Source organism: Trachurus japonicus, chromosome 18 (genome assembly GCF_045865225.1).
Source record: "Trachurus japonicus isolate A0001 chromosome 18, Traja_1.0".
Lineage (NCBI taxonomy): Eukaryota > Metazoa > Chordata > Actinopteri > Carangiformes > Carangidae > Trachurus > Trachurus japonicus.
This window is the reverse complement of record NC_140924.1, coordinates 9,032,824-9,051,839: the sequence shown is the minus strand read 5'-3', so window position 1 is coordinate 9,051,839 and position 19,016 is coordinate 9,032,824. Positions and strand designations below refer to the sequence as shown.

The following is a 19,016-nucleotide window of genomic DNA, read 5'->3' as shown; positions in this document are numbered from 1 at the left end:
ACTAATCGAGTAACCGAAGCTGGTACTAATCGGGTAATCGAGTACTGTAATAAAAAATAAAATGACGTCATGTCTGACGGACAGAGCGCAGCCGGTGCATAAATGCGCTCTGTCCGTCAGACAGTCCGCATTACTGACACACAGCGTCGTCACACACAATGTCAGGTGGATAATAAGAGTAGAGACTGGAGTTTAAGATGCACACACGAGGCAGATGTGCATCTTTATGCCGGGGAATAAATGCGCTGCATGCGCTCTGAGCGCTGACTGCAGCGCTGAGTGCAGCGCATTTATGCCGCGGCTGCCACGGAGGAGAAAACTTTTTTTTTTCTTTTCTTTTTTAAATCATTAGCGGTGCTTATTTATTAGTCCACACTACACATGTTGGTGCCTTCGGTCCTCTCTGCCTCGCATCGTTTCAGGAAATAACAGGGAAGGTTTCAGAGTGTTTGTAAAGTGAAAGTATATTTTCTACCAGACTTGAGACCTGTCGTCTCCCTCCCGACGGCGTACGTCGCCGAGGGAGGGAGGGAGAATTATTGTAAAAGGTTTGAAAGTCCGAGGCTCGATCCAAAAACGCTTTTACACAGCAGAAAATCACGTTGCTTGATCCGAAACTGTTTAACACTACAAAAAGCCGAACCAGGGCATGATAATGTAGTCTGATCCGACACTAGATTGCGCTCTGACGTGCCGTTTTTTTTAATCCTCGGGTACCCGAGTAATAAATTCATACCCGAGTAGCAGATTGCTACTCGAGTACTCGAGTACCCGGGTAACCGTGCACATCCCTAGCGTCCTCACCTGTCAGTCAGCGGCTCCTCCAGCTCGCTCTCTCGCATGCAGGTGCACAGAGACACAGAGACACACACACACACGGGAGCGTGACGGTTGTGCTGGACTAACAAGGACTGTGTCGTGGTAACACAGACAAGCTGTCGTATTTATTGTCTGATGTCAATAAAGATATGTCGGGTGTTAAAGTAGTTTTATTCCAGTGTTCCTGCAGTGACCTCCTTGTTCTGTGCATAATGGGTGCTGGTCATTGCAAAAATAAGTAGCCTGTTGCAAATATGCGCCTGGTTCTTATAAACGCTCGAGCCCCAAGTTGATTTACTAGTTTCACTAGTTTTATTTTGATTCCGTTTACATTTATGACTAACCGTCATATTACTAAAGTTAACTTCTGTGTCCATTGCGGCCATGGCCCGTCTGTCAGAGCCGCGGAGCACGGTGCTGCGGTGTTGTTTGGACGCTTTCAATCCCAGAGTGCATCGGTGCATACCCACAATGCATTGCGGGATGTCCAAGATGGCGGTATTTGCGAAACGGGTTATTGCAACATGTTTCGAAAACAAAAAACAAAACAGTAAAGCCAGGGACACACCGAGCCGACCGTCGGGCGTCGGGCCTCGTCGGACGGCGTCGGCAGCTCGTCTGTTTGGTGTGTTCCTCTCCGTCGGAGAGCCTCGGCTCTTGTCGGATCTCGTCGGGGCCGATTGAACATGCTCAGTCGGGACTCGTCGGCCGTCGGGAGAGTAGACTCGTCGGGTACTCTGATTGGCTGTGTGCTAGCTATGGCGATTCTGATTGGCGGTGCCCTAAGCGAATCAGCGCGGTGTGTGGGAGGGACGGAAGTGACCACAGTAAACAAACGGTGTCCTAGCCTGCCCTACAGTAAAAATGGTATATAGAATAAAAAGAGGAGTAAAGCAATATATTAAGCGGCAATATATATATATTTAAACATCAGAGATGTTCAATCAAACCCACATAGTTTGAAACAACGTTCAAAACACACACAGCTCAAAACTAAGCATATAAAGCCCGCTAGCTTAATGCTAACGTGTAATGTAAAACACCATAGACGGGCTAACAGAAATTAGCATCGGCTATCGCCAATTCGCGGCAACCGAGCCACAGCAGTAAGCTGCTAAAAACTGTTTTAATTTCGGCTTTAGCGCTGTTAAAACGTGGCTGGTTAAATTGTTTTGGGGAGATTAATGTTGGTCTCATTGATGAAATTAACTGTGGCAGTGGCATTAGTTTGTTTGAATGAAAAGTGAGCAGGGCTGCCTCTGGTCTGTATTGGTCTGTATTTCTATGGGGGAGTCCTCGCCACTCAGTCGCTCTGGTCGGCAGTCGGGGCAGTGTGTTTCACTTTTTCCTTTCTCCCGACGAGAGGCGACAGACTCGTCGGCCAAAGCCGTCGGCGTCGGGACGCGTCGGAAAGCGTCGTGGCGGTGTGTTCCTGGCTTAAGAGCAACAGTCCTGATTCAGCATTGATACTGTGACTAACAGACAGGACTTTTCCATTACTACATTCATTAATTCATAACCGTCTATTATCGGACTTTATCAGAGACAACCTGGTTAAACATTCACGGGCTCAGAGTGTGTGAACTCTAATCTCAAACTCAAAGCCCATCTTGATTTTATATAGGCCTAGTTTTTACTTTTGCCCTTCATTCAGATTTAACCTAATAACACTGAAGTCTTTTACACAGGATAATGCAGACAAAACATTTCCACTTGCTTGTATTTTGTTTAAAATTTCCTCAAAATTTCTTCTTTTAAATGTTACACAATTTTAAATAAAATGAAACTGAAAAATCAAAAATTGGCAGGAGGCTAGTAAATTATCCATTTGACTTCTCTATACCATTGTTCTCAACAAAATAATGTTGAGCAGTGTAAAATCTTTAATCTGTGTTCACTATGTTGAATTGAACAAAACAGATTTTACAGAACATTGAGGTTTTTTCTTTCCCTATTTTCATGTCACACACATGAAGCACACACAGATATCATCATCTTATGTTCACAACCAGTTTAACATTAACTAGCCTACAAATGTTCATTGTTATTTCCAAAGGAGCCATTAAGAGATTTTTCATTACCATGGTAGCAACAGTAGTGCTAGCTTAGTAACCGACGCCGCTAACCGCTAACAAAACATCTTGCTCGTAAAATTAACGTCACGGTCACTCGTCTAAAAACGTCTCAACTCACCGAGTAGCGGAGAAACCCGACGTTTGCTCCGTCGAGCAGACACCGAAGATGCTTGTCTTTGTTTCCATAGTCCAAGGTGAGTTCACTCTTCATGTTGTGGTGAGTCTTTCAAACGTTTTCCCTCCATTTCACGACGTCTCCTTCTTCCGGTCTTGTGTGCACTTCATGGCCCACTCCGGAAACAGCAACTTCTTACATTACACTCCAAAAGGCTGTATCATATGACACCAGTGGTAAAATTATCCCTTTTAACCTGAATAAACAGTGATGAACAACGGAGTTAACACTTCAAAACACATAATAGACTGTGTATCACACGATTCTTGGTAACCCTGAATACTGAGAGGATTAGTAGGCTACACAGAGCAAAACTGTATGGTGGCCCTATTTCAGGCAAGGGCAAACTAAGGCCCGCAGGCCAGATGTGGCCGTTGGGCTTTTTAATCCGGGCCCTACTGGTACAAAATTGTCCAAATAATAACAAAGACTGCCAACTTTGATGTATTGAAAAAGAAGAAAGAAGAAAAAAGAAAAAAGAAAGAAAAGAAAATGCAATCTGAATGCAAGTTTTCTTTTGCTTTTAGGTAGCTAATGGCTTTTACACATGCCTCACCCAAGAACAAAGGCCTTATCACAATCTTTTATCTATAGAGCAATAACTCTGTGGAATAATCTGCCTCAATACCTCTGTTATACTGAAAGTAAACGGGTATTTAAAAATAAATTGAGGTCCTATTTTATATGAGCTGTACACAAGTACTACAAGTGGTTCCATTTTGCTGTCTAAGAAAAACAATGTTTAAGATTTGTGGAAATTTTCAAATGTTTGTTTTAACTTTTTAACATTAGGTAGCTATATTGTGATTGACTGTATTTGTATGATATGTTGAGTATGTGACGTTCTTGTGTAGCCTATATTCTGTGTTCTTTGTGGGCCCCCCAGGAAAACTAACTGGCTACTAAGGTACCAGCTAGATCCTTAATAAACAATTAAACAATTTGTATTAGTTCACACAAACACTTTCCATCCAGCTGATACTGGCCCGTCCGTCAAACTTTAAAACTCATTGTGGCCTCTGTGCCAAACTGTTTGCCCAACCCTTGAGCTTTGAGGGACACTGTAAAATTGTCATTGGGCTATCTATCTATCTATCTATCTATCTATCTATCTATCTATCTATCTATCTATCTATCTATCTATCTATCTATCTATTTGTAGTACAGGATTTTGATTTTGTGGGGTGTAAGTAACACTTTTAGCCACATGGGGGCACTAGAGGAAATGCAAAATAGTGCAGTCAGTGCATACTGAGTAGACCAAAATCCCCCTAATTAAAGCAAACAGTGCAGTTAGGTTTTACTTTGTTTTCTAACTGGTAATATTCTTGTTCTCACCGCAGAGAGATAAACTTTGAAGCTACATATGATAAGTTGGACACAGTCGACAGATCAGTCTTCAGTGCCGATGAGCGTTAAAGTGCAGACGTCTCTCCATTGCTCGGGGTCTTTAAATGGACTACTTTTGTTGCTTTGTTTCCTGTTTGACGGTAGACCACCTCTCTTGTGGCTGTGACTGCTGCTTTCATGTTTGTGACAAAGTTTGATTCTCATGTCAAAGTTTCTCAAGCAACTGAGGACACAATTATTTTGAAACAGCCAGTTCAAGTTCATCAACCCACAGTGAAGCATGTTCTCTGTAGAGACAGTTCTGTCTGTGAAGCTGCAGCAATTAGCCAATTGACTAATTAACTGCTCATCAGAATAATAATCCACAACTATTTTTATAATCAATCAGTTCTCTTCAAGAAAAAGTACCTCTCACACATTGTGGTTTGACTGCTGGTTGGCTAAAAGAAGACATTTAAAGAATCTCTGGTTTTCAGATTAGCAGCATTTAGAAACATATAGCCTAGTCTGATTTGTTCCACAACACTGATCATGTGATTTCCTGTCTGTCTCAGGCTGTGGTAGAAAACTGTTGAAGCTTCAAAAGCGGTCAACGCAGAATGGCGATCGCATCAGCCTGCCTACTGCTCTGTGAGTATTTACTTTTACTTGACTAAACCTTTTCTTGACATCATAGTCAACACAGAGGAGTCCAGCATCTGGAGTCCTTTATTGACAAATTCATTCATACTGGAAGATCATTGGGGTGGGGGATGGGGGGGCTCTCATTTCCAATGTTGTTAAGTAGATTGATGAACATATACCAGTTAAATGCAGAACACCAAAGAGAACAAATAAGAATCAATGAAAACAGGTATAAACAAAAGACAAAAGGTGAGATTAAGGAAGTATAATGATAAAGAGGTAGGCTACCAACAAATCCAGTTTAAAAATCTGGACTTAGCATAATAGCCAAAAGTTCTTCAACATTCACTGTGGATTCAATGGACATGGAACATCAGCTCTGTTGTGATGAGTCGACTGAATTAACGTGTAAATGACATTTGATGGCAATCATGCCTTTCTGAGAAAGTCAACCATACAGGAAGTGCCAATGACTATTATAAGAATCACAATGAACCGAAGACAGAAACCTCAGCGTGGTTGACTCTGGTGCCTCTGTGTCTGCACCAACACGACTCACTTTAATTTCAACATTTAACACAGGAAATATCTACGGCTCCAAATTAAATGAAATCCATTTATGATTTTAATTTCTTTGTCTGACCTTCCCCTCTCATGCAGCCGCACTGAGCATCAGCTTTCCCTGTTGTGCAGCCACGCTGAGCATCACTCCCAACAGATCTCAGTTCTTCATGTATGATGAAATCCTTTTGAACTGTGTGAGCGGTTGGACCGTGAGGAGGAACACCGAATTCCAGAAGTCCCAGCCTTGCCAGTATGGCTGGGCGATCCCACGTAACTCCTCCTGCACAGTGGAGGCCGCCGACGCCACGGACACCGGAGTGTACTGGTGTCAGTCTGAGCGAGGAGAGCGCAGCAGCACCGTCAACATCACAGTGGCCGGTAACACTTTGTTTAGTCACTTAAATCATCACTATAGTCATAGCAATAGGTTCGTTACCTTTAATTGTCGGTGCAAGCTATTTTTAGAACGGCGGAGCAGAGCCGCTCCGCGAGCTGCTCAGAGCTAGGCTACGGAGGCTCATGGGATTTCTTGGTTTCCCTCATCAAACTCATCAAATACACAATCAAACAACTCCACAACGCTCTGGTGGACAAGTTGTGACCTGCACATTCACCACGCTATGAGATAATAACACAATGTTACCAGACAAAGTTGTTTTAGAGGGAAATACATGCAAAACCGCTGATGCACGTTGCCTTCAGGGACAGTTTTTCATCAAGCAGTCTCTGTATTTCCCTCTAAAACAACTCTGTCTGGTAACGTTGTGTTATTATCTCATAGCGTGGTTCTAAAAGTAGCTCACACCAACAATTAAAGGTAATGAACCTACTGCTATGACTATAGGGATTATGGCGATGGGCCAATTTGCCAAAATGTTGAACTACCCCTTTAAAGCTAACAAAGCAAACCCTCATATCAGTACGACTGCTCCTGTATTTCAGACGGTGTGATCCTGGACAGCCCTCAGTTTCCTGTGATGGAGGGAGAGGAGGTGACGCTCGGATGCTCCTACAAGGAAAGAACCCAACCTGAATCGACATCAGACTTCTCCGCTAGCTTCTACAAAAATGATGTGTTCATCGGCAAACAGAGGAAGATCGTCTTCAAGGCAGTGTCCAAGTCTGACGAAGGTTTCTACCAGTGTGAACACCCCTCGAAAGGAAAGTCCAAGCCGACCTGGCTGTCAGTGACAGGTGACCATGCAATAGTCTACAACAGTTTTTCTGGATGTTTAGGTTTTATTGCTCTCTTGGTCGCGTGTAAAGATAAATAAAGTATTCAATATTACACTTTCTGAGTGATCCATTAAAAATAGAGCCGATTTCAGAATAAAACACCCATAGAAACCAAATCCTGTAAGTCAAAGTGGGCGGGGCTTAGTGACTACTTTGTTGTTAGAGCACTGGAATAAGAGAATAACGACACTTCCATTGACTCCCGTGGTAAGCATTATGCGCCCCGAGTGGCAGGATATGGGTATTGCAAAAGCGCCCAGAAAACTCATTCACTCCAATGTATGTGTGTTGCCCACTTGCTTGTAAATTGATGAAAACGGCCGTGTTTTTGCTTTTAGGTGTCTTGGTCATATCAAATTACACTTATTATTTGTTTATTATAAAATATAGATTCAATTCATTTTTTTTTGTTTTTTTTACTAGAATATGTGTTAATGTTTATCTGTAAGGTGTCCACCATGATGCTATTAACGTGGGTGATCTAGAAATGTCCTTAAATTATTGAAAATGCCGCACTTGCTCATTCACCAACAATGCAGAGATGTCAGTTCTTGGGCGCTTTTGCAATACCCACATTCCACCATTAGGAGGCGCTTCCATTGGACCAATGGAAACCGGCTGGTTTTAAGACTCAGTTTCTGGATCTATGGGACTTTTTTGTGTAACATTTGAATCAAACATTGTTGTTTTATTCCTCACAGTCAGAGCTGGGCCGACCGTTCCTCCGACCTCGGTGGTGCCAACCCAGAAAACGCCAACCCAGTTTGATATTTGGATTCTGGTGGGTGGCGCCCTGCTGTTGATTCTCTACAGCATCCTAACCATAGTGAGCATTTACATCCACCGAAAGCTGGCTCGCGGTAAGGACATCTCTGAAAATCCAAATGTCAGTCGAATGTATTGATCTGTTTGTGTGGAGAAGTTTCCAGGTGTTGGTTCTTAGACTAAAACTCTGCAGCGAGCATCTGTTTGTTCAACAATAAGTTGAAAACTGCTGTGGTTAATGAGGTGACCACTAGCAGAAGCAGCAGCAGAGGTTGTTTCTATAACAACACCAGGAAATAAAATAATAACTAGGGTAAATGTTCATGCAGACATCAGTGTAGACCACTGACAGGTCGGGGTTGTGTTAGACCTCAAACACACTGACAGGACGAAGCTCTCACTTTGTGTGTAATGTTGTTTATTATGAGTAAAAATATAATAAAATCAATGTTTCTGAACTTCAATGAACTCTCCCTGCACCGATTTTCCACAGTTCGAGCTCATGCTAAAATGAGAGCTGCCAGTCGTCTTATAGAAGAATGATGTGTCCTTGATCTGACTTGGAAGATGGTCATAAGAAGAGGAAGAAGAAGAAAGGAGAGGAGAAGGAAGAGAAGAAGAAGAATCCCTTTATATTATCCCTTAACAAATATAATTTCCACCTGCTTTTGAAGAGATATTGTTGTATTTTCTAATAGTGATGGACTCCAGGTCACCCTTCCTGTCTAAACTATAGTTCTGTGATGTCTGTTGAGCGTCTACCTGCAATGAGAAGAACCTGTCAGTCATTCATTCATTATTCATTTAACCTTGAGGATTGACTTTTGTTTTCAGATGCTGTTGAAGTTTACATATGAGTGAAAATCAATTTAATTATCCAAGTGAATTTTATTTAATCTTTATACTTTGACGTCCTCCCCATTTTTTTCCATTTTGATTTGTCTTTGGGATCATCAGGTAAGAGAAGAGCGGGAGCAGGCCCACTTTTTGTTCGTGGGTCAGTTCCCCCCACACAGTCGTTGTACACAGTTGTTGTAGTACCAGAATTCGGCCACTAGATGTCACAATGTTTTCAGAAAATGGATTTTGATGACTCAGTTTGCCTTTGTACCTGTTGCTTTGTTGGGTCACGCTCTTTTATTTCACCTTTATTGTCACTGTGTCTTGTTAACTACCCTCTATCTAATGAATAAATAAATCTAATTAACATCTGGTTGTTTTTATGTTACCTTCCCTTCACAAACACGTTGCACATGGACACATACTAAACATATAAAACAAACACAGAGCTTTTTCTTGAAATCTAAATCTAAAAAACACAAATGTACAGTTTTTTTTTGCAGCTTTTCATTTTTACTATCACATTATTTGGTGTCATGGGTGTTTTTTCCTTCTCATCTCAATCTAAATGTATAAACTGTATGAACTACATGAAACAGGAAGTGGTCACGACTCACATCCTCATATGAAACACCTGCTTATTCTTCGGCGTCTTTTGTCTCGCGGTGCAGTGTGATCATGCTATCAGTCTGATGTCGACTCTTAGCTGGTGATGACCTTCAGACTACAGTAACCACATATAGACAAAATGCAAATAAGGCACTGGTTTTACAAGCTCTCGCCTCACATCAAACCGAACCGCGGAACACTTTCTTATCACTGGATTACTTTTTGGTGAACCCTCGATGTGCGTGTAAGTTTTCATTTCCTGGTTTGCAGAGAAGTGATTGTGTAGCTCATCACATGGAGGTATCTGGTGGTCGTTGGTCGATAAACTCGACTTTATTTTGGTCATGGTTAAAGTAGGGTTGATGTTGTGTGCACACATCAAAGACAGAAACTAAAAAGCCAATGTTATCAAGGTCAAGGTCAACGCTATTGTCCCACCACGTGTTAAGTTTTTTTTTATGCAAACAACTGTGGTGCAACCATTAAAGAGGAACTAAGCAGGATTTCTCCCGTGGCTATACTACATTTTTACCTTCTGGAGTAGTTAATGTAGTTAGTAAAGCTCTGGAGTAATTGTGATAGTTAACTACATGAGTTGTTACGAGTGAGAACGGAGGCTCTCTGTCTTGCACCCAGCATCTCTTGGCTGAAAACCAACTTTGGAACATCAGTGTAGTACTTGGCTGCCGTTAAGACAGATATACACGTTTTAACATCGTATATATTTTATAAAGTAATGCACCGCTCCATGGATTGATTTAAAAACACATGTAAGGGCGGTGGGTTAGCAAAACAGAGGAAAAAATCTTTAAAAATAAAATTACATATAAAACAATCATCAACTACTGTATGAGCCAATGAGCCAATTAAAAAAAAAAAGATAAAAAACAATCGTCAGAAACCAAAGACAACAATATAAACATGGAGCATAATGCATAATAATGAATAACCAGTAACAGACAGCAGCTCTTATAGATGGATAAAAGAAAGCACACATCTGTAGCCACTGTGGTTTTCCTCTGCACCAATCCAGGGCTCATGTAGGTTCAACACAGTGAACAAAAAGAAACGTGACAACATGATCACAACGACAATAAAAGAAAATTCCAAATACATGGATGGATGGATTTCAGTCTAACTAGGTTTTTATCTTAAATAACAGCCTGAATTATCATTGAGTTTCTGAATATTGTGAACACATCATTGAGGAGTTGTTTCCCTCTGTAGAATAATACATTACCATACATGTTTCCATTGACCTGAAGTAACCTTGATAACCTGTGGCCCTGAACTCAGACCTGTGATGTGTGGTTGTATCTGTTGTATCTGGCTTACAATGATTTTAACAGTTACACCCAGAAACACTAATGTATGTTGAAATGACTTAGAGACTGGAACTCTTTAACACATGCCACTGAAACTACAAACACTTGTTAGCAGCTGTCCTCATGTATTTTGAAGCTGAAGCGATGACGGCTAATAACCAGATGAGATGTTTGTCTCGTCTTGTTCCTTGTTGTTTCTCACAGGGACACATGATGTGGATTCTGGTGGTACCAGTCACCATGTGTGAGTGTTTTTATTTCACTTTTTCCTTTGTTTTACTTCATAAATGTCATTTGGGGCACTGTATATATATGACTTAATGTGCTGTGTCGCTCTCTGCAGTGCTTCTTGCTATCAAAATGGTTCCGACCCTCTACGAAGCAGAAGAGTATGAAAACATCACCGTTGGATGGGACGCTGAAACCAAAACAGACATGTCTCAGATCAACATGATCTGCTTCTTCTTGTCGGAGTATCCCAAAGTTTTCTATCACATGATAAAAGGTGTGGAGGATCCAAAGTCTCAGGATCAGCAGTTCGCAGGACGGGTTCAATGTAACCGAGACGCTCTCAGACAAAGACAAATCAGGCTTCATGTGTCCAGAGTCACAGCTGCAGACTCTGGAAACTACAGGTGTGACGTGGCTGCGAATTATAACAAAGTCACGAAGCAATGGGAACTGGAAGACACGGGTAGGTGAATGGGTAGGGAAACTGATATGTACTATATACCACTGCTACTGTACTGATACAAACACTGTTTCACCCACAGAGGAGTTTGTCTTGAGCGTAAGCCAAACCAATCATGGTGAAAATATGGACGAGTCCATCAACACAGGTAGGTCAGGAGATGATCAAAAATGACCAGTTGGCCATGCATTATGCATTATGTCAAGGGCCAGTTGTTATAATGCAATAATGATGTCATGTTTGTTGAGAATCACAATGGAAAATAGAGCAAATGAGAACAGAGAGTGAGATTTTCACTCACTTCACTATTTCAACAACCCAACTTCCAGCTGCTTTGGCCCGGTCACGACTGAGAGATTGCATTGAGTGATAAAAGTTTAGTTTTGGTTAAATAAGTTCAAGATACATTATAAAGATGCGGTGCAGACTGTTCTCTTGTGTGTAAGAAAGAAGTGTGTCCTGGTAAACTCTTTGCACCACATATCACATCCAAACACTGATGTACTGTTTTCACGCAGGTGCTAACAAACCATCATGTGCAAAGCAAAAAGAAGATGGATGCAGTTCTTCAAGGATATTTGGACCATGTCTGGGAGCTGTAGCCCTGGCATTATTAATTGGTGTCTTTGTGTATGTTGTGGTTTCAACTCTACGATCTCGTACAGTTACTTGGTTGACGCCAACGGTCAATTAAAGGTAACTACGGTACATTTAGATTTGTTGCAAGTTTCCTTTTTTTCTAAAAGTTTTTCTATACTGAACCTTGTCTCATGTTTTACCCCACAGCTCAAATGAATGGGATGAAAACTGCATTATTTCAGCTGTGCAAGTAGAAGATCAAGTCTTTATTGGCTCTGAAGTCCATCTAAAGGAAGGTTAACCAGCTTGTATGGTTTTTGAAGAGAAGAAGGTCGAACCCACACAATTTCTATACGGCCACACACTAAGTGCATCAGACCTGTGAATGTCTCTTTTTACCCCCTCTGTCTTTTTTTTTTTCTGTGATAAGCCTACCATTAATTGAAATATTTATGTGTTTGTTTATTTAACCAATGGTTTTGAATCAATTATCTTACCATATTCAAGGGACCTTGATATAAACCAGTCCCACGTTCCTTATTGGGCCCCTGAAAGACTCCCTCCCCCATTTTTTCCCCTTAGTTTTTCATTTGTGTTTAAATTAGTCAGTATAGCATTAATTAAGTATTAGGCATTAAGTAATGTAATAGTGGGGGGTTATTAATGCCCAGTGCAGTGCTGTGTTACTTTATGGCTGACCAACTTTTAACGATGTATTTACCCAGCCAAGTGGCACCTATAGGTTCAGTCTTTTTCCTGAAGTCGCCAAGTAAAGACGTGTTCTCAAGTGCATCCCCGGCCTGATTATTGTCTCCTGCACAATATACTACAGTCAGTGTATTAACAACTGTATTAGAAGATGTCAGACTGAATTCTTCTTTCTTCTTCCTTAACCCTCTGACTGCCGATGAGTCATCATATTCATTTTACAATGTGAATACACAAATAATATTTTTCATTTGAAGCTTTCTGTCCCAAATTCTGCCGAAGTAGCTGTGTCTCCAGGTGGGCTCAAACCAACAACCTTCCGGTTAACAGCCAAGACACGCTAACCGATTGTTATGGCAACAAGTTTACAAAATAAAAGACCCACAACGTTCAAAATATAACACAAAAAAGAAAAGCTTACGGTAGTCATGTAGGCCTACTTGTCTTCATGCCTGATGTTTGAATTTATACCATAAAAGAATCATATTTAAGCCAACTTCTCCAAGAGCTCCATGATATAATATATTGATGTTTTGACATTTATTTACACAATTAATTGTGCATTAGCTATTTACGTGAGCAAATAGAGAATACATAATTATTTGGTGTTGATATGACAGATAAAGATTAAGATTAAGATTAACTTTATTGTCCTCAATGAGGAAATTTGGCTTGGGGTTAAAAAGTGCTGGTCACAGTCACATAACAGTTGTACACAAACATTCACATACACATGTAACAATAGTTAGATCAGCATTTTGGATCAGAAAGAATCAGCTTGGGGCTGACTGTATTTTTAAATAAATAATAGCAACATGAATTACAGTATAGATCTCCATGATTCACAAAGTAGTAAGAACAACACGATTCACAGAATTAAAAAAAAATTACATAAAAGTTTTTTTTTTTTTTTTTTTAACAAAATAGAGCTCTATGATGTAGAATAAAGACAGAATAAAGTGCTCAGATTGAATGACACCTTGTGGCATCCACACAAGTAAACACACACACATTGCACTACATTCTTGTGGAACACCGCCACCTGCTGGAAGAGGCAGTGTCTGTTCTTTAACAGTTTGACAGATAATAAATAATAAAGATTTGTACTGTAAGCATCAGTGATTTGATATGACAGACACAGATCGTTGATGCTTACATTACAAAGCACCACAGTGTCATTGAAGGTCCCTTCTTGTAAAGTGCAGTGGTGTTGTCTGTCAGGATGACCTTTCTGTGTTTAACTTTGTTTGTTTACTTCATGAATGACGAGGTTTAAGGATGTCACAGTAAATATAAAACAGGGCCCTCAAGTGGTTGTGGATCAGGACACAACGTCTGACTCTGAATCCAGTGTGGATTCGACCTCCACACAGACGAGCACAGTCGTTCTCTAAAGCTTTGTGACGGCTACATGGTACTGGACAACACTTCATTTAAACAGCCATGAACATTTAGATATAAGCATTCAAATATTATTCCTGCTTCCTGTGTGTAAACTGTGTCTTCATGTTTCCCCTTGATTTGGTTCAATCATTTCAGTTGAGTTTTCTGTTTTTTCCTCCTCAAACATTGATTTATGTTGACGGCACCACAAGAACATGCTAACAATAGAAACACCAGGGACAAGCAGCATCATAGACCCAAGTATCACATAAAGGATTTCAGGATTGTCCTTGATGAGATCACCTGAAACGATGGAGCACAGAGCAGCTCAGTGTTTATACAGAAAAGTGTCTTGGACATTAACAGAACCAGAGGAGAAGGTTGTGAAGATTTCTACCTGTGATGTGAATCTGAGTGTCTCTGGTCTGGTTGATGAGCTTCTGTTGGACTCTACAGGTGAAGTTGTTGGTCTTGTGTCTCTTCTCCACAGTGACTCTGCTGCTGACAGTATAGAGGACATCAGGACCTCTGACTGTCTCTGTCAGTCCAGCAGAGAGCAGCTTTCCCTCAGCGTCCAGCCACAGCAGCTCAGGCTCTGGATACCAGCCTTTAGACTCACACTGTAACAACACTGAGCCACTGGTGATGGGAACAACCTGTATGACAGGTGAGGAGACTGAACCTGGGGACAAGAGGAGAAAAGTCTCTTTAAAGGGATACAGTAGTTCACCCAAAATTGAAATTGGACTAAGGGCTGGGAGAAGTTTCAGAGTCCTCCGTGGCTTCTCTGAGTTACAGGGGGTCTCGGTGTAGCAGTGCATGTCCATATAACGGTTGCAAATGGATACCACCTGTCTTTGTAACAAAAAGACACACCAAAAAACATCCAAATACCTCCATGCTGCTCGTATGTAATGTCCGTCTTGTATTGAAGCCCCAAAATGCGAAGTTGTCCCGAAAAAAAATTAAATAAGTCTATATTTCAAGCTTGTTTTGTAGCAGAAGCTTATCGAAGTTCGTTTGAACCAGGAAGAGGAGCTTCCGCTACAAACAAGCTTGAAAAATAGACTTATTTAATTTTTTTCGGGACAACTTCGCATTTTGGGGCTTCAATACAAGACGGACATTACATACGAGCAGCATGGAGGTATTTGGATGTTTTTTGGTGTGTCTTTTTGTTACGAAGACAGTTGGTATCCATTTGCAACCGTTATATGGACATGCACTGCTACGCCGAGACCCCCTGTAACTCAGAGAAGCCATGAGGACTCTGAAACTTCTCCCAGCCCTTAGTCCACATGAGGGGGAGGAGATAATGAGTGCAATTTCAATTTTGGGTGAACTATCCCTTTAAGTCTATTGGATCTGCTTTTGTCAGTCGCTAATGTTTGGTCGTGAGTCGTGACGTATGTTATGCGCCGGGAACAAAATGAAGCTGCTGCATGCTGTTTATGATGATTGCAATGAACAGAGCAAAGCGAGTGTGTGCTGTGAGCATGGCTTCGCAAACATCTCTGCGCTGCATTGTGTACAAACTAGAACTTCAAACTTAACACAGAACCTCAATGTCATTGTTCGTAGCCCCTCTGTCTGTTTGCAACGAAAACATTTCAATCCCTGGCAGAGTACTGAAGGGATATGAAACGTATAGGCAGGCGGAGCCAGGCTGGTACTCACCAACAATGAGATGGACAGAAGCTTCTTCCTGCATTGAGTCAATGTGACATGTGTATTTTCCTTCATCAGACACTTTCACTCTGGAAATTTTCATGGAGATGTTTCCTCGTTCCAGTTCTTCCAAAAACACTTGAGTTCGATTTTTATAAGACTGATTTTGATTCCAATACTTCCGTCCCTCTTCATGAATATGAATGTACTTTGGGTCCAAACCAGGTTTGGTCCACATCACTGTCAAGCCAGAGGCACTGATGGGAGGTTCAAGGCGACATGGTAGGATGACATCATCACCAGCCAAAGCTGTGATTGGTTGATGTGACGAAAGAAACTTTGACTGAGCTGCAGCTGAAAGAACAAAAACAACAATTTTAATTCCAGTCATCACAAATAATCAAACTTGAGAAACAGAGAAAGAAGAGAGTCACATAAGAGAAGAGTCACACAGAGAAGAGTGTTGGTGAATCATGTCAGTGGCTTCTGTCTGTCTCTAATGTACTGACCTGACTTAACATATTTTAGTACTAGTAATGTGTTGTAATATTGTATGTGTTTATGCTATTTTCTACTTAAAATGTATTCTAACCTTTTGTATTGTATTGTAACACCAACCTGCCTAGAGGACTCCAGATGGAAATTAGCCCACGGGCTACAATCTGGCACATTTGCACGTACTACGGTACATGTTTTATTAATGTGCACTGTCCTGACCAAGGGGGCAGTTGTCGGTCTGAGAAGTGAAGCTCACTTCCGCGTTCAAAAAACTGCAATCCCCTCGGATTCCTCTGGGGGCTGGTGTCAGAAGGGAGCATTCCCCATAGACCCCCATGTTAAAATCGCCGACTTTACATCCTCAGTAAACATGTTAAAAGCCTGGTGTCAGAACGTTTTTTCGTCTCAATTGATAGTTTCTACCCCCGCACACACTCTGAGGGGGGTGAATTTTTTTTAACTCTACTGTTTTACTGTTATTAGGTTAAAATTCTGGCCAATCAGGGCGCGGAAACGTTGAGTGACAGGTCCGAGCAGCTCCGTGGACAGCTGCTTCGAGGCCAGTGGGCGGGTTTTCGGCCGGCCAATCCAACATGGCGCTGTTCAGGCCGCCATATTTGAGTCACAAAAACGACTCCCCAAAACCAATGGGTGACGTCACGGACGCTACGTCCATTCTTTTTACAGTCTATGGTCCTGACTTCTAAATAAATAAATTACAAATTACAAATTACAAATGACTGTAGTGTTTCACATTACAAACATCCGACTCTCTACCTCTGAATATTTACATCTGTTTAGATTAGATCAGCTTTGACTTTACCTCTACACGCATGTGTCACAAGAATGATCTTAAGATGAAAAAGTGCAATACACAAATCACAAGACGGTCCCATTGCTGGAGTCCATCACATCATGAGGAATGAAGAATCACGGGTTTCTGAAATTTAAAAAGGAACACGTGAAGAACAAGTGAGTGAGGAACTAACGTAAGACACATGATCATTGATCACTCATGGAGAAAACAAACAAACAATGGATCTTGAAAAGAAACGAAAGTGCTCTGATCGTTCTTCAAACCACAGACCACGGACCCACCGTCTTCTTTGTGTGTGTTTCTTCCTCACACACCCATTAGAGTTGAAACAATAAGTATATTTGTGCTTGAATAAAGCATTCCTGCAGTATTTTCTAAGCAGTTTTTTGGGTGTTGGCACCAGTGAAAACCACAACTCTTCCTGTCATATCTTTACTCAACATTGTCCTTGTTGAAAATAACGGTCCTGAAAGAGGAAGTGCTGTACATGGGTTTTGCGGCAGTTAGAAGTTGAACTCGGTTACCAAGAATAAAAACCTCAGCCTGTTTTATCTCTAAGGCCTAAAACATTGATCCAACACAAGTCAGAGAACATTTAACAATTAGATCAACATTACAGGGACTTTATGATTTAAAAGTCTGCTATTTAACAAAGTATAAAAAAAACAAAAAAACTGAACGTTTGTAACAGAGAAGGATTTTACATCAGGTCTGAGCTGAATGCAGGTTCAGGATTTCCAAACCAGTAAAACACCACACAAAAACTAACTCCTTTTCATTTAGACAACAACAGTATCAACTGCTTTTTAAATGCATCTAGGGTTCAAACCTGTACACACGTTAGGCTACATAACAGTCGAAGCTTTTACATGTTAAAGATGATTTTATTGACGGATTCAATATTTAACAGACAATTTAACAGAAATAAGCAGCTCTTACCGACAGAGTGATAACAGTTCGTCCTCTGAGAAACAGCATGGCATAATACTGATGAAATGAGGAAATGAGGGGCGGAGTGTGAAATCTCAACGGTAGTGTCAGAACGAGGGGGGGGGGGGGGGGGGGGGTGTTTTCTACAGAGGCTTTTGCGTAGTTACTAATCAATGAATCACAAAATGTTTACATTTGACAACATCATTGATTCTTTTGGCCATACTTACTGTGTTGGAGAAAATAAATACCTTTTTCTTCTTTCAAGGCTGTGTCACAAACTAATTTCCCCTTGGGGATAAATAAAGTATAATCTAATCTAATCTAATCTAATCTAATCTAATCTAATCTAATCTAATCTAATCTAATCTAACAACAGTTCATTCATGACAGTAGGACAGTGTGCACGTTCATGCAACACAACAAACACTGTTGTTCACACACAATAATGACTCCATACAATTGTGCACATATACTGTACAGTTGGTGATGAAGCACAGTTGACAGGAAACCACAGTGTGGGTGGTGTCCCACATGATGGGATGGATTTAGGTGTTAAATAAAGATTAACGGTTAAAGCGAGAGTGTAAAGGAAGAGTCTAGTAGGTGTGGACGAACTGAAACTGTAGTCTTACATGCTGGTGGCAAACCATTGGGGGTTTCAGATACTTTATGAATCTTTTCTGGGTCAAATACAGTATGAGCTTGTCTAGCTCAGTGGGTAGAGCAGGCGCCCCACGTGCAAACGCTACAGTCCTCTGAATCGGTTGTGGCTAGATGGCGTACACGAGCAAATCTCGTTGAGAACTCCTGACTGGTTAAGTTTAGTAAAACTGACATGTCCAGGTGTAAAATAGGGGGAAAAAAAGCAAAAAGTAAGTGAAGCTATTGGTTGGGTTCAGGCACAGCTAAGTAAAGATTGCATGTTTTCTAGGACGTCACTTCCTGCAGCTCATGTACGCCATCTAGCAACAACCCTCTAAATCCTACACCATAGTCCTTTGCTGCATGTCGTTTCCCTATTTCCTGTCTCTCTCAACTAACCTGTCAATAAAATGCAAAAAGACACAAAAATAGACTTATTTTAGCTTTTTTTTAAAAACAAAAACAATAACAACATCCATCATCCCACGTGGCTCAATAAAGCAATAACAGGTCAGATAAGGAGCTGAGTGGACAGAGAGAAGCTGCTCAGTGGAGCTGTGAGGTGACTCCAGTGTGAGCAGCAGTGGCGCCATCTGGTGACACAAACACGTGACTGCAGCTCCTCAAGTAGTTTGCTCCTCCAGCTGCTACAAGGTCTGAGAGCGGAGTTAGTGAAGACAGAGACATGGAGGACTGACGTCAGGAGACAGAGGCC

At 41.2% G+C, this 19,016-nt stretch overlaps 2 protein-coding genes across 2 annotated transcripts; one reads left to right on the top strand and one right to left on the bottom strand.

Moving 5' to 3' along the window:
* The first annotated feature begins 5,018 nt into the window (after window positions 1-5,018).
* On the top strand, window positions 5,019-11,084 carry LOC146968630 (uncharacterized). Its single transcript, XM_085759285.1, has 6 exons — window positions 5,019-5,049; window positions 5,704-5,985; window positions 6,550-6,801; window positions 7,545-7,729; window positions 10,587-10,626; window positions 10,726-11,084. The coding sequence occupies exons 1-6, from the start codon at window positions 5,019-5,021 to the stop codon at window positions 11,082-11,084; spliced, it is 1,149 nt and encodes a 382-aa protein (XP_085615411.1).
* Window positions 11,085-13,570: 2,486 nt separating this feature from the next.
* Window positions 13,571-17,703, bottom strand: LOC146968629 (butyrophilin subfamily 3 member A2-like). The gene is made up of 5 exons (XM_085759483.1): window positions 17,666-17,703; window positions 16,733-16,849; window positions 15,421-15,765; window positions 14,141-14,425; window positions 13,571-14,046 (listed from the first exon to the last, which is right to left on the bottom strand). The coding sequence occupies exons 2-5, from the start codon at window positions 16,803-16,805 to the stop codon at window positions 13,865-13,867; spliced, it is 885 nt and encodes a 294-aa protein (XP_085615609.1). The 5' UTR covers window positions 16,806-16,849; window positions 17,666-17,703; the 3' UTR covers window positions 13,571-13,864.
* Between the last annotated feature and the right edge of the window lie 1,313 nt (window positions 17,704-19,016).

Coding starts and splice junctions, on each gene's coding strand:
- LOC146968630 (XM_085759285.1), top strand. CDS start 5,019: ATGGCGATCGCATCAGCCTGCCTACTGCTCT. Junction 5,050..5,703: donor ATCAGCCTGCCTACTGCTCT/GTGAGTATTTAC, acceptor CCTCTCATGCAG/CCGCACTGAGCATCAGCTTT. Junction 10,627..10,725: donor GGTGGTACCAGTCACCATGT/GTGAGTGTTTTT, acceptor CGCTCTCTGCAG/TGCTTCTTGCTATCAAAATG.
- LOC146968629 (XM_085759483.1), bottom strand. CDS start 16,805: ATGGGACCGTCTTGTGATTTGTGTATTGCACTTTTTCATCTTAAGATC. Junction 15,766..16,732: donor TGTGACACATGCGTGTAGAG/GTAAAGTCAAAG, acceptor TTGTTCTTTCAG/CTGCAGCTCAGTCAAAGTTT. Junction 14,426..15,420: donor TTCTGTCCATCTCATTGTTG/GTGAGTACCAGC, acceptor TCTTGTCCCCAG/GTTCAGTCTCCTCACCTGTC.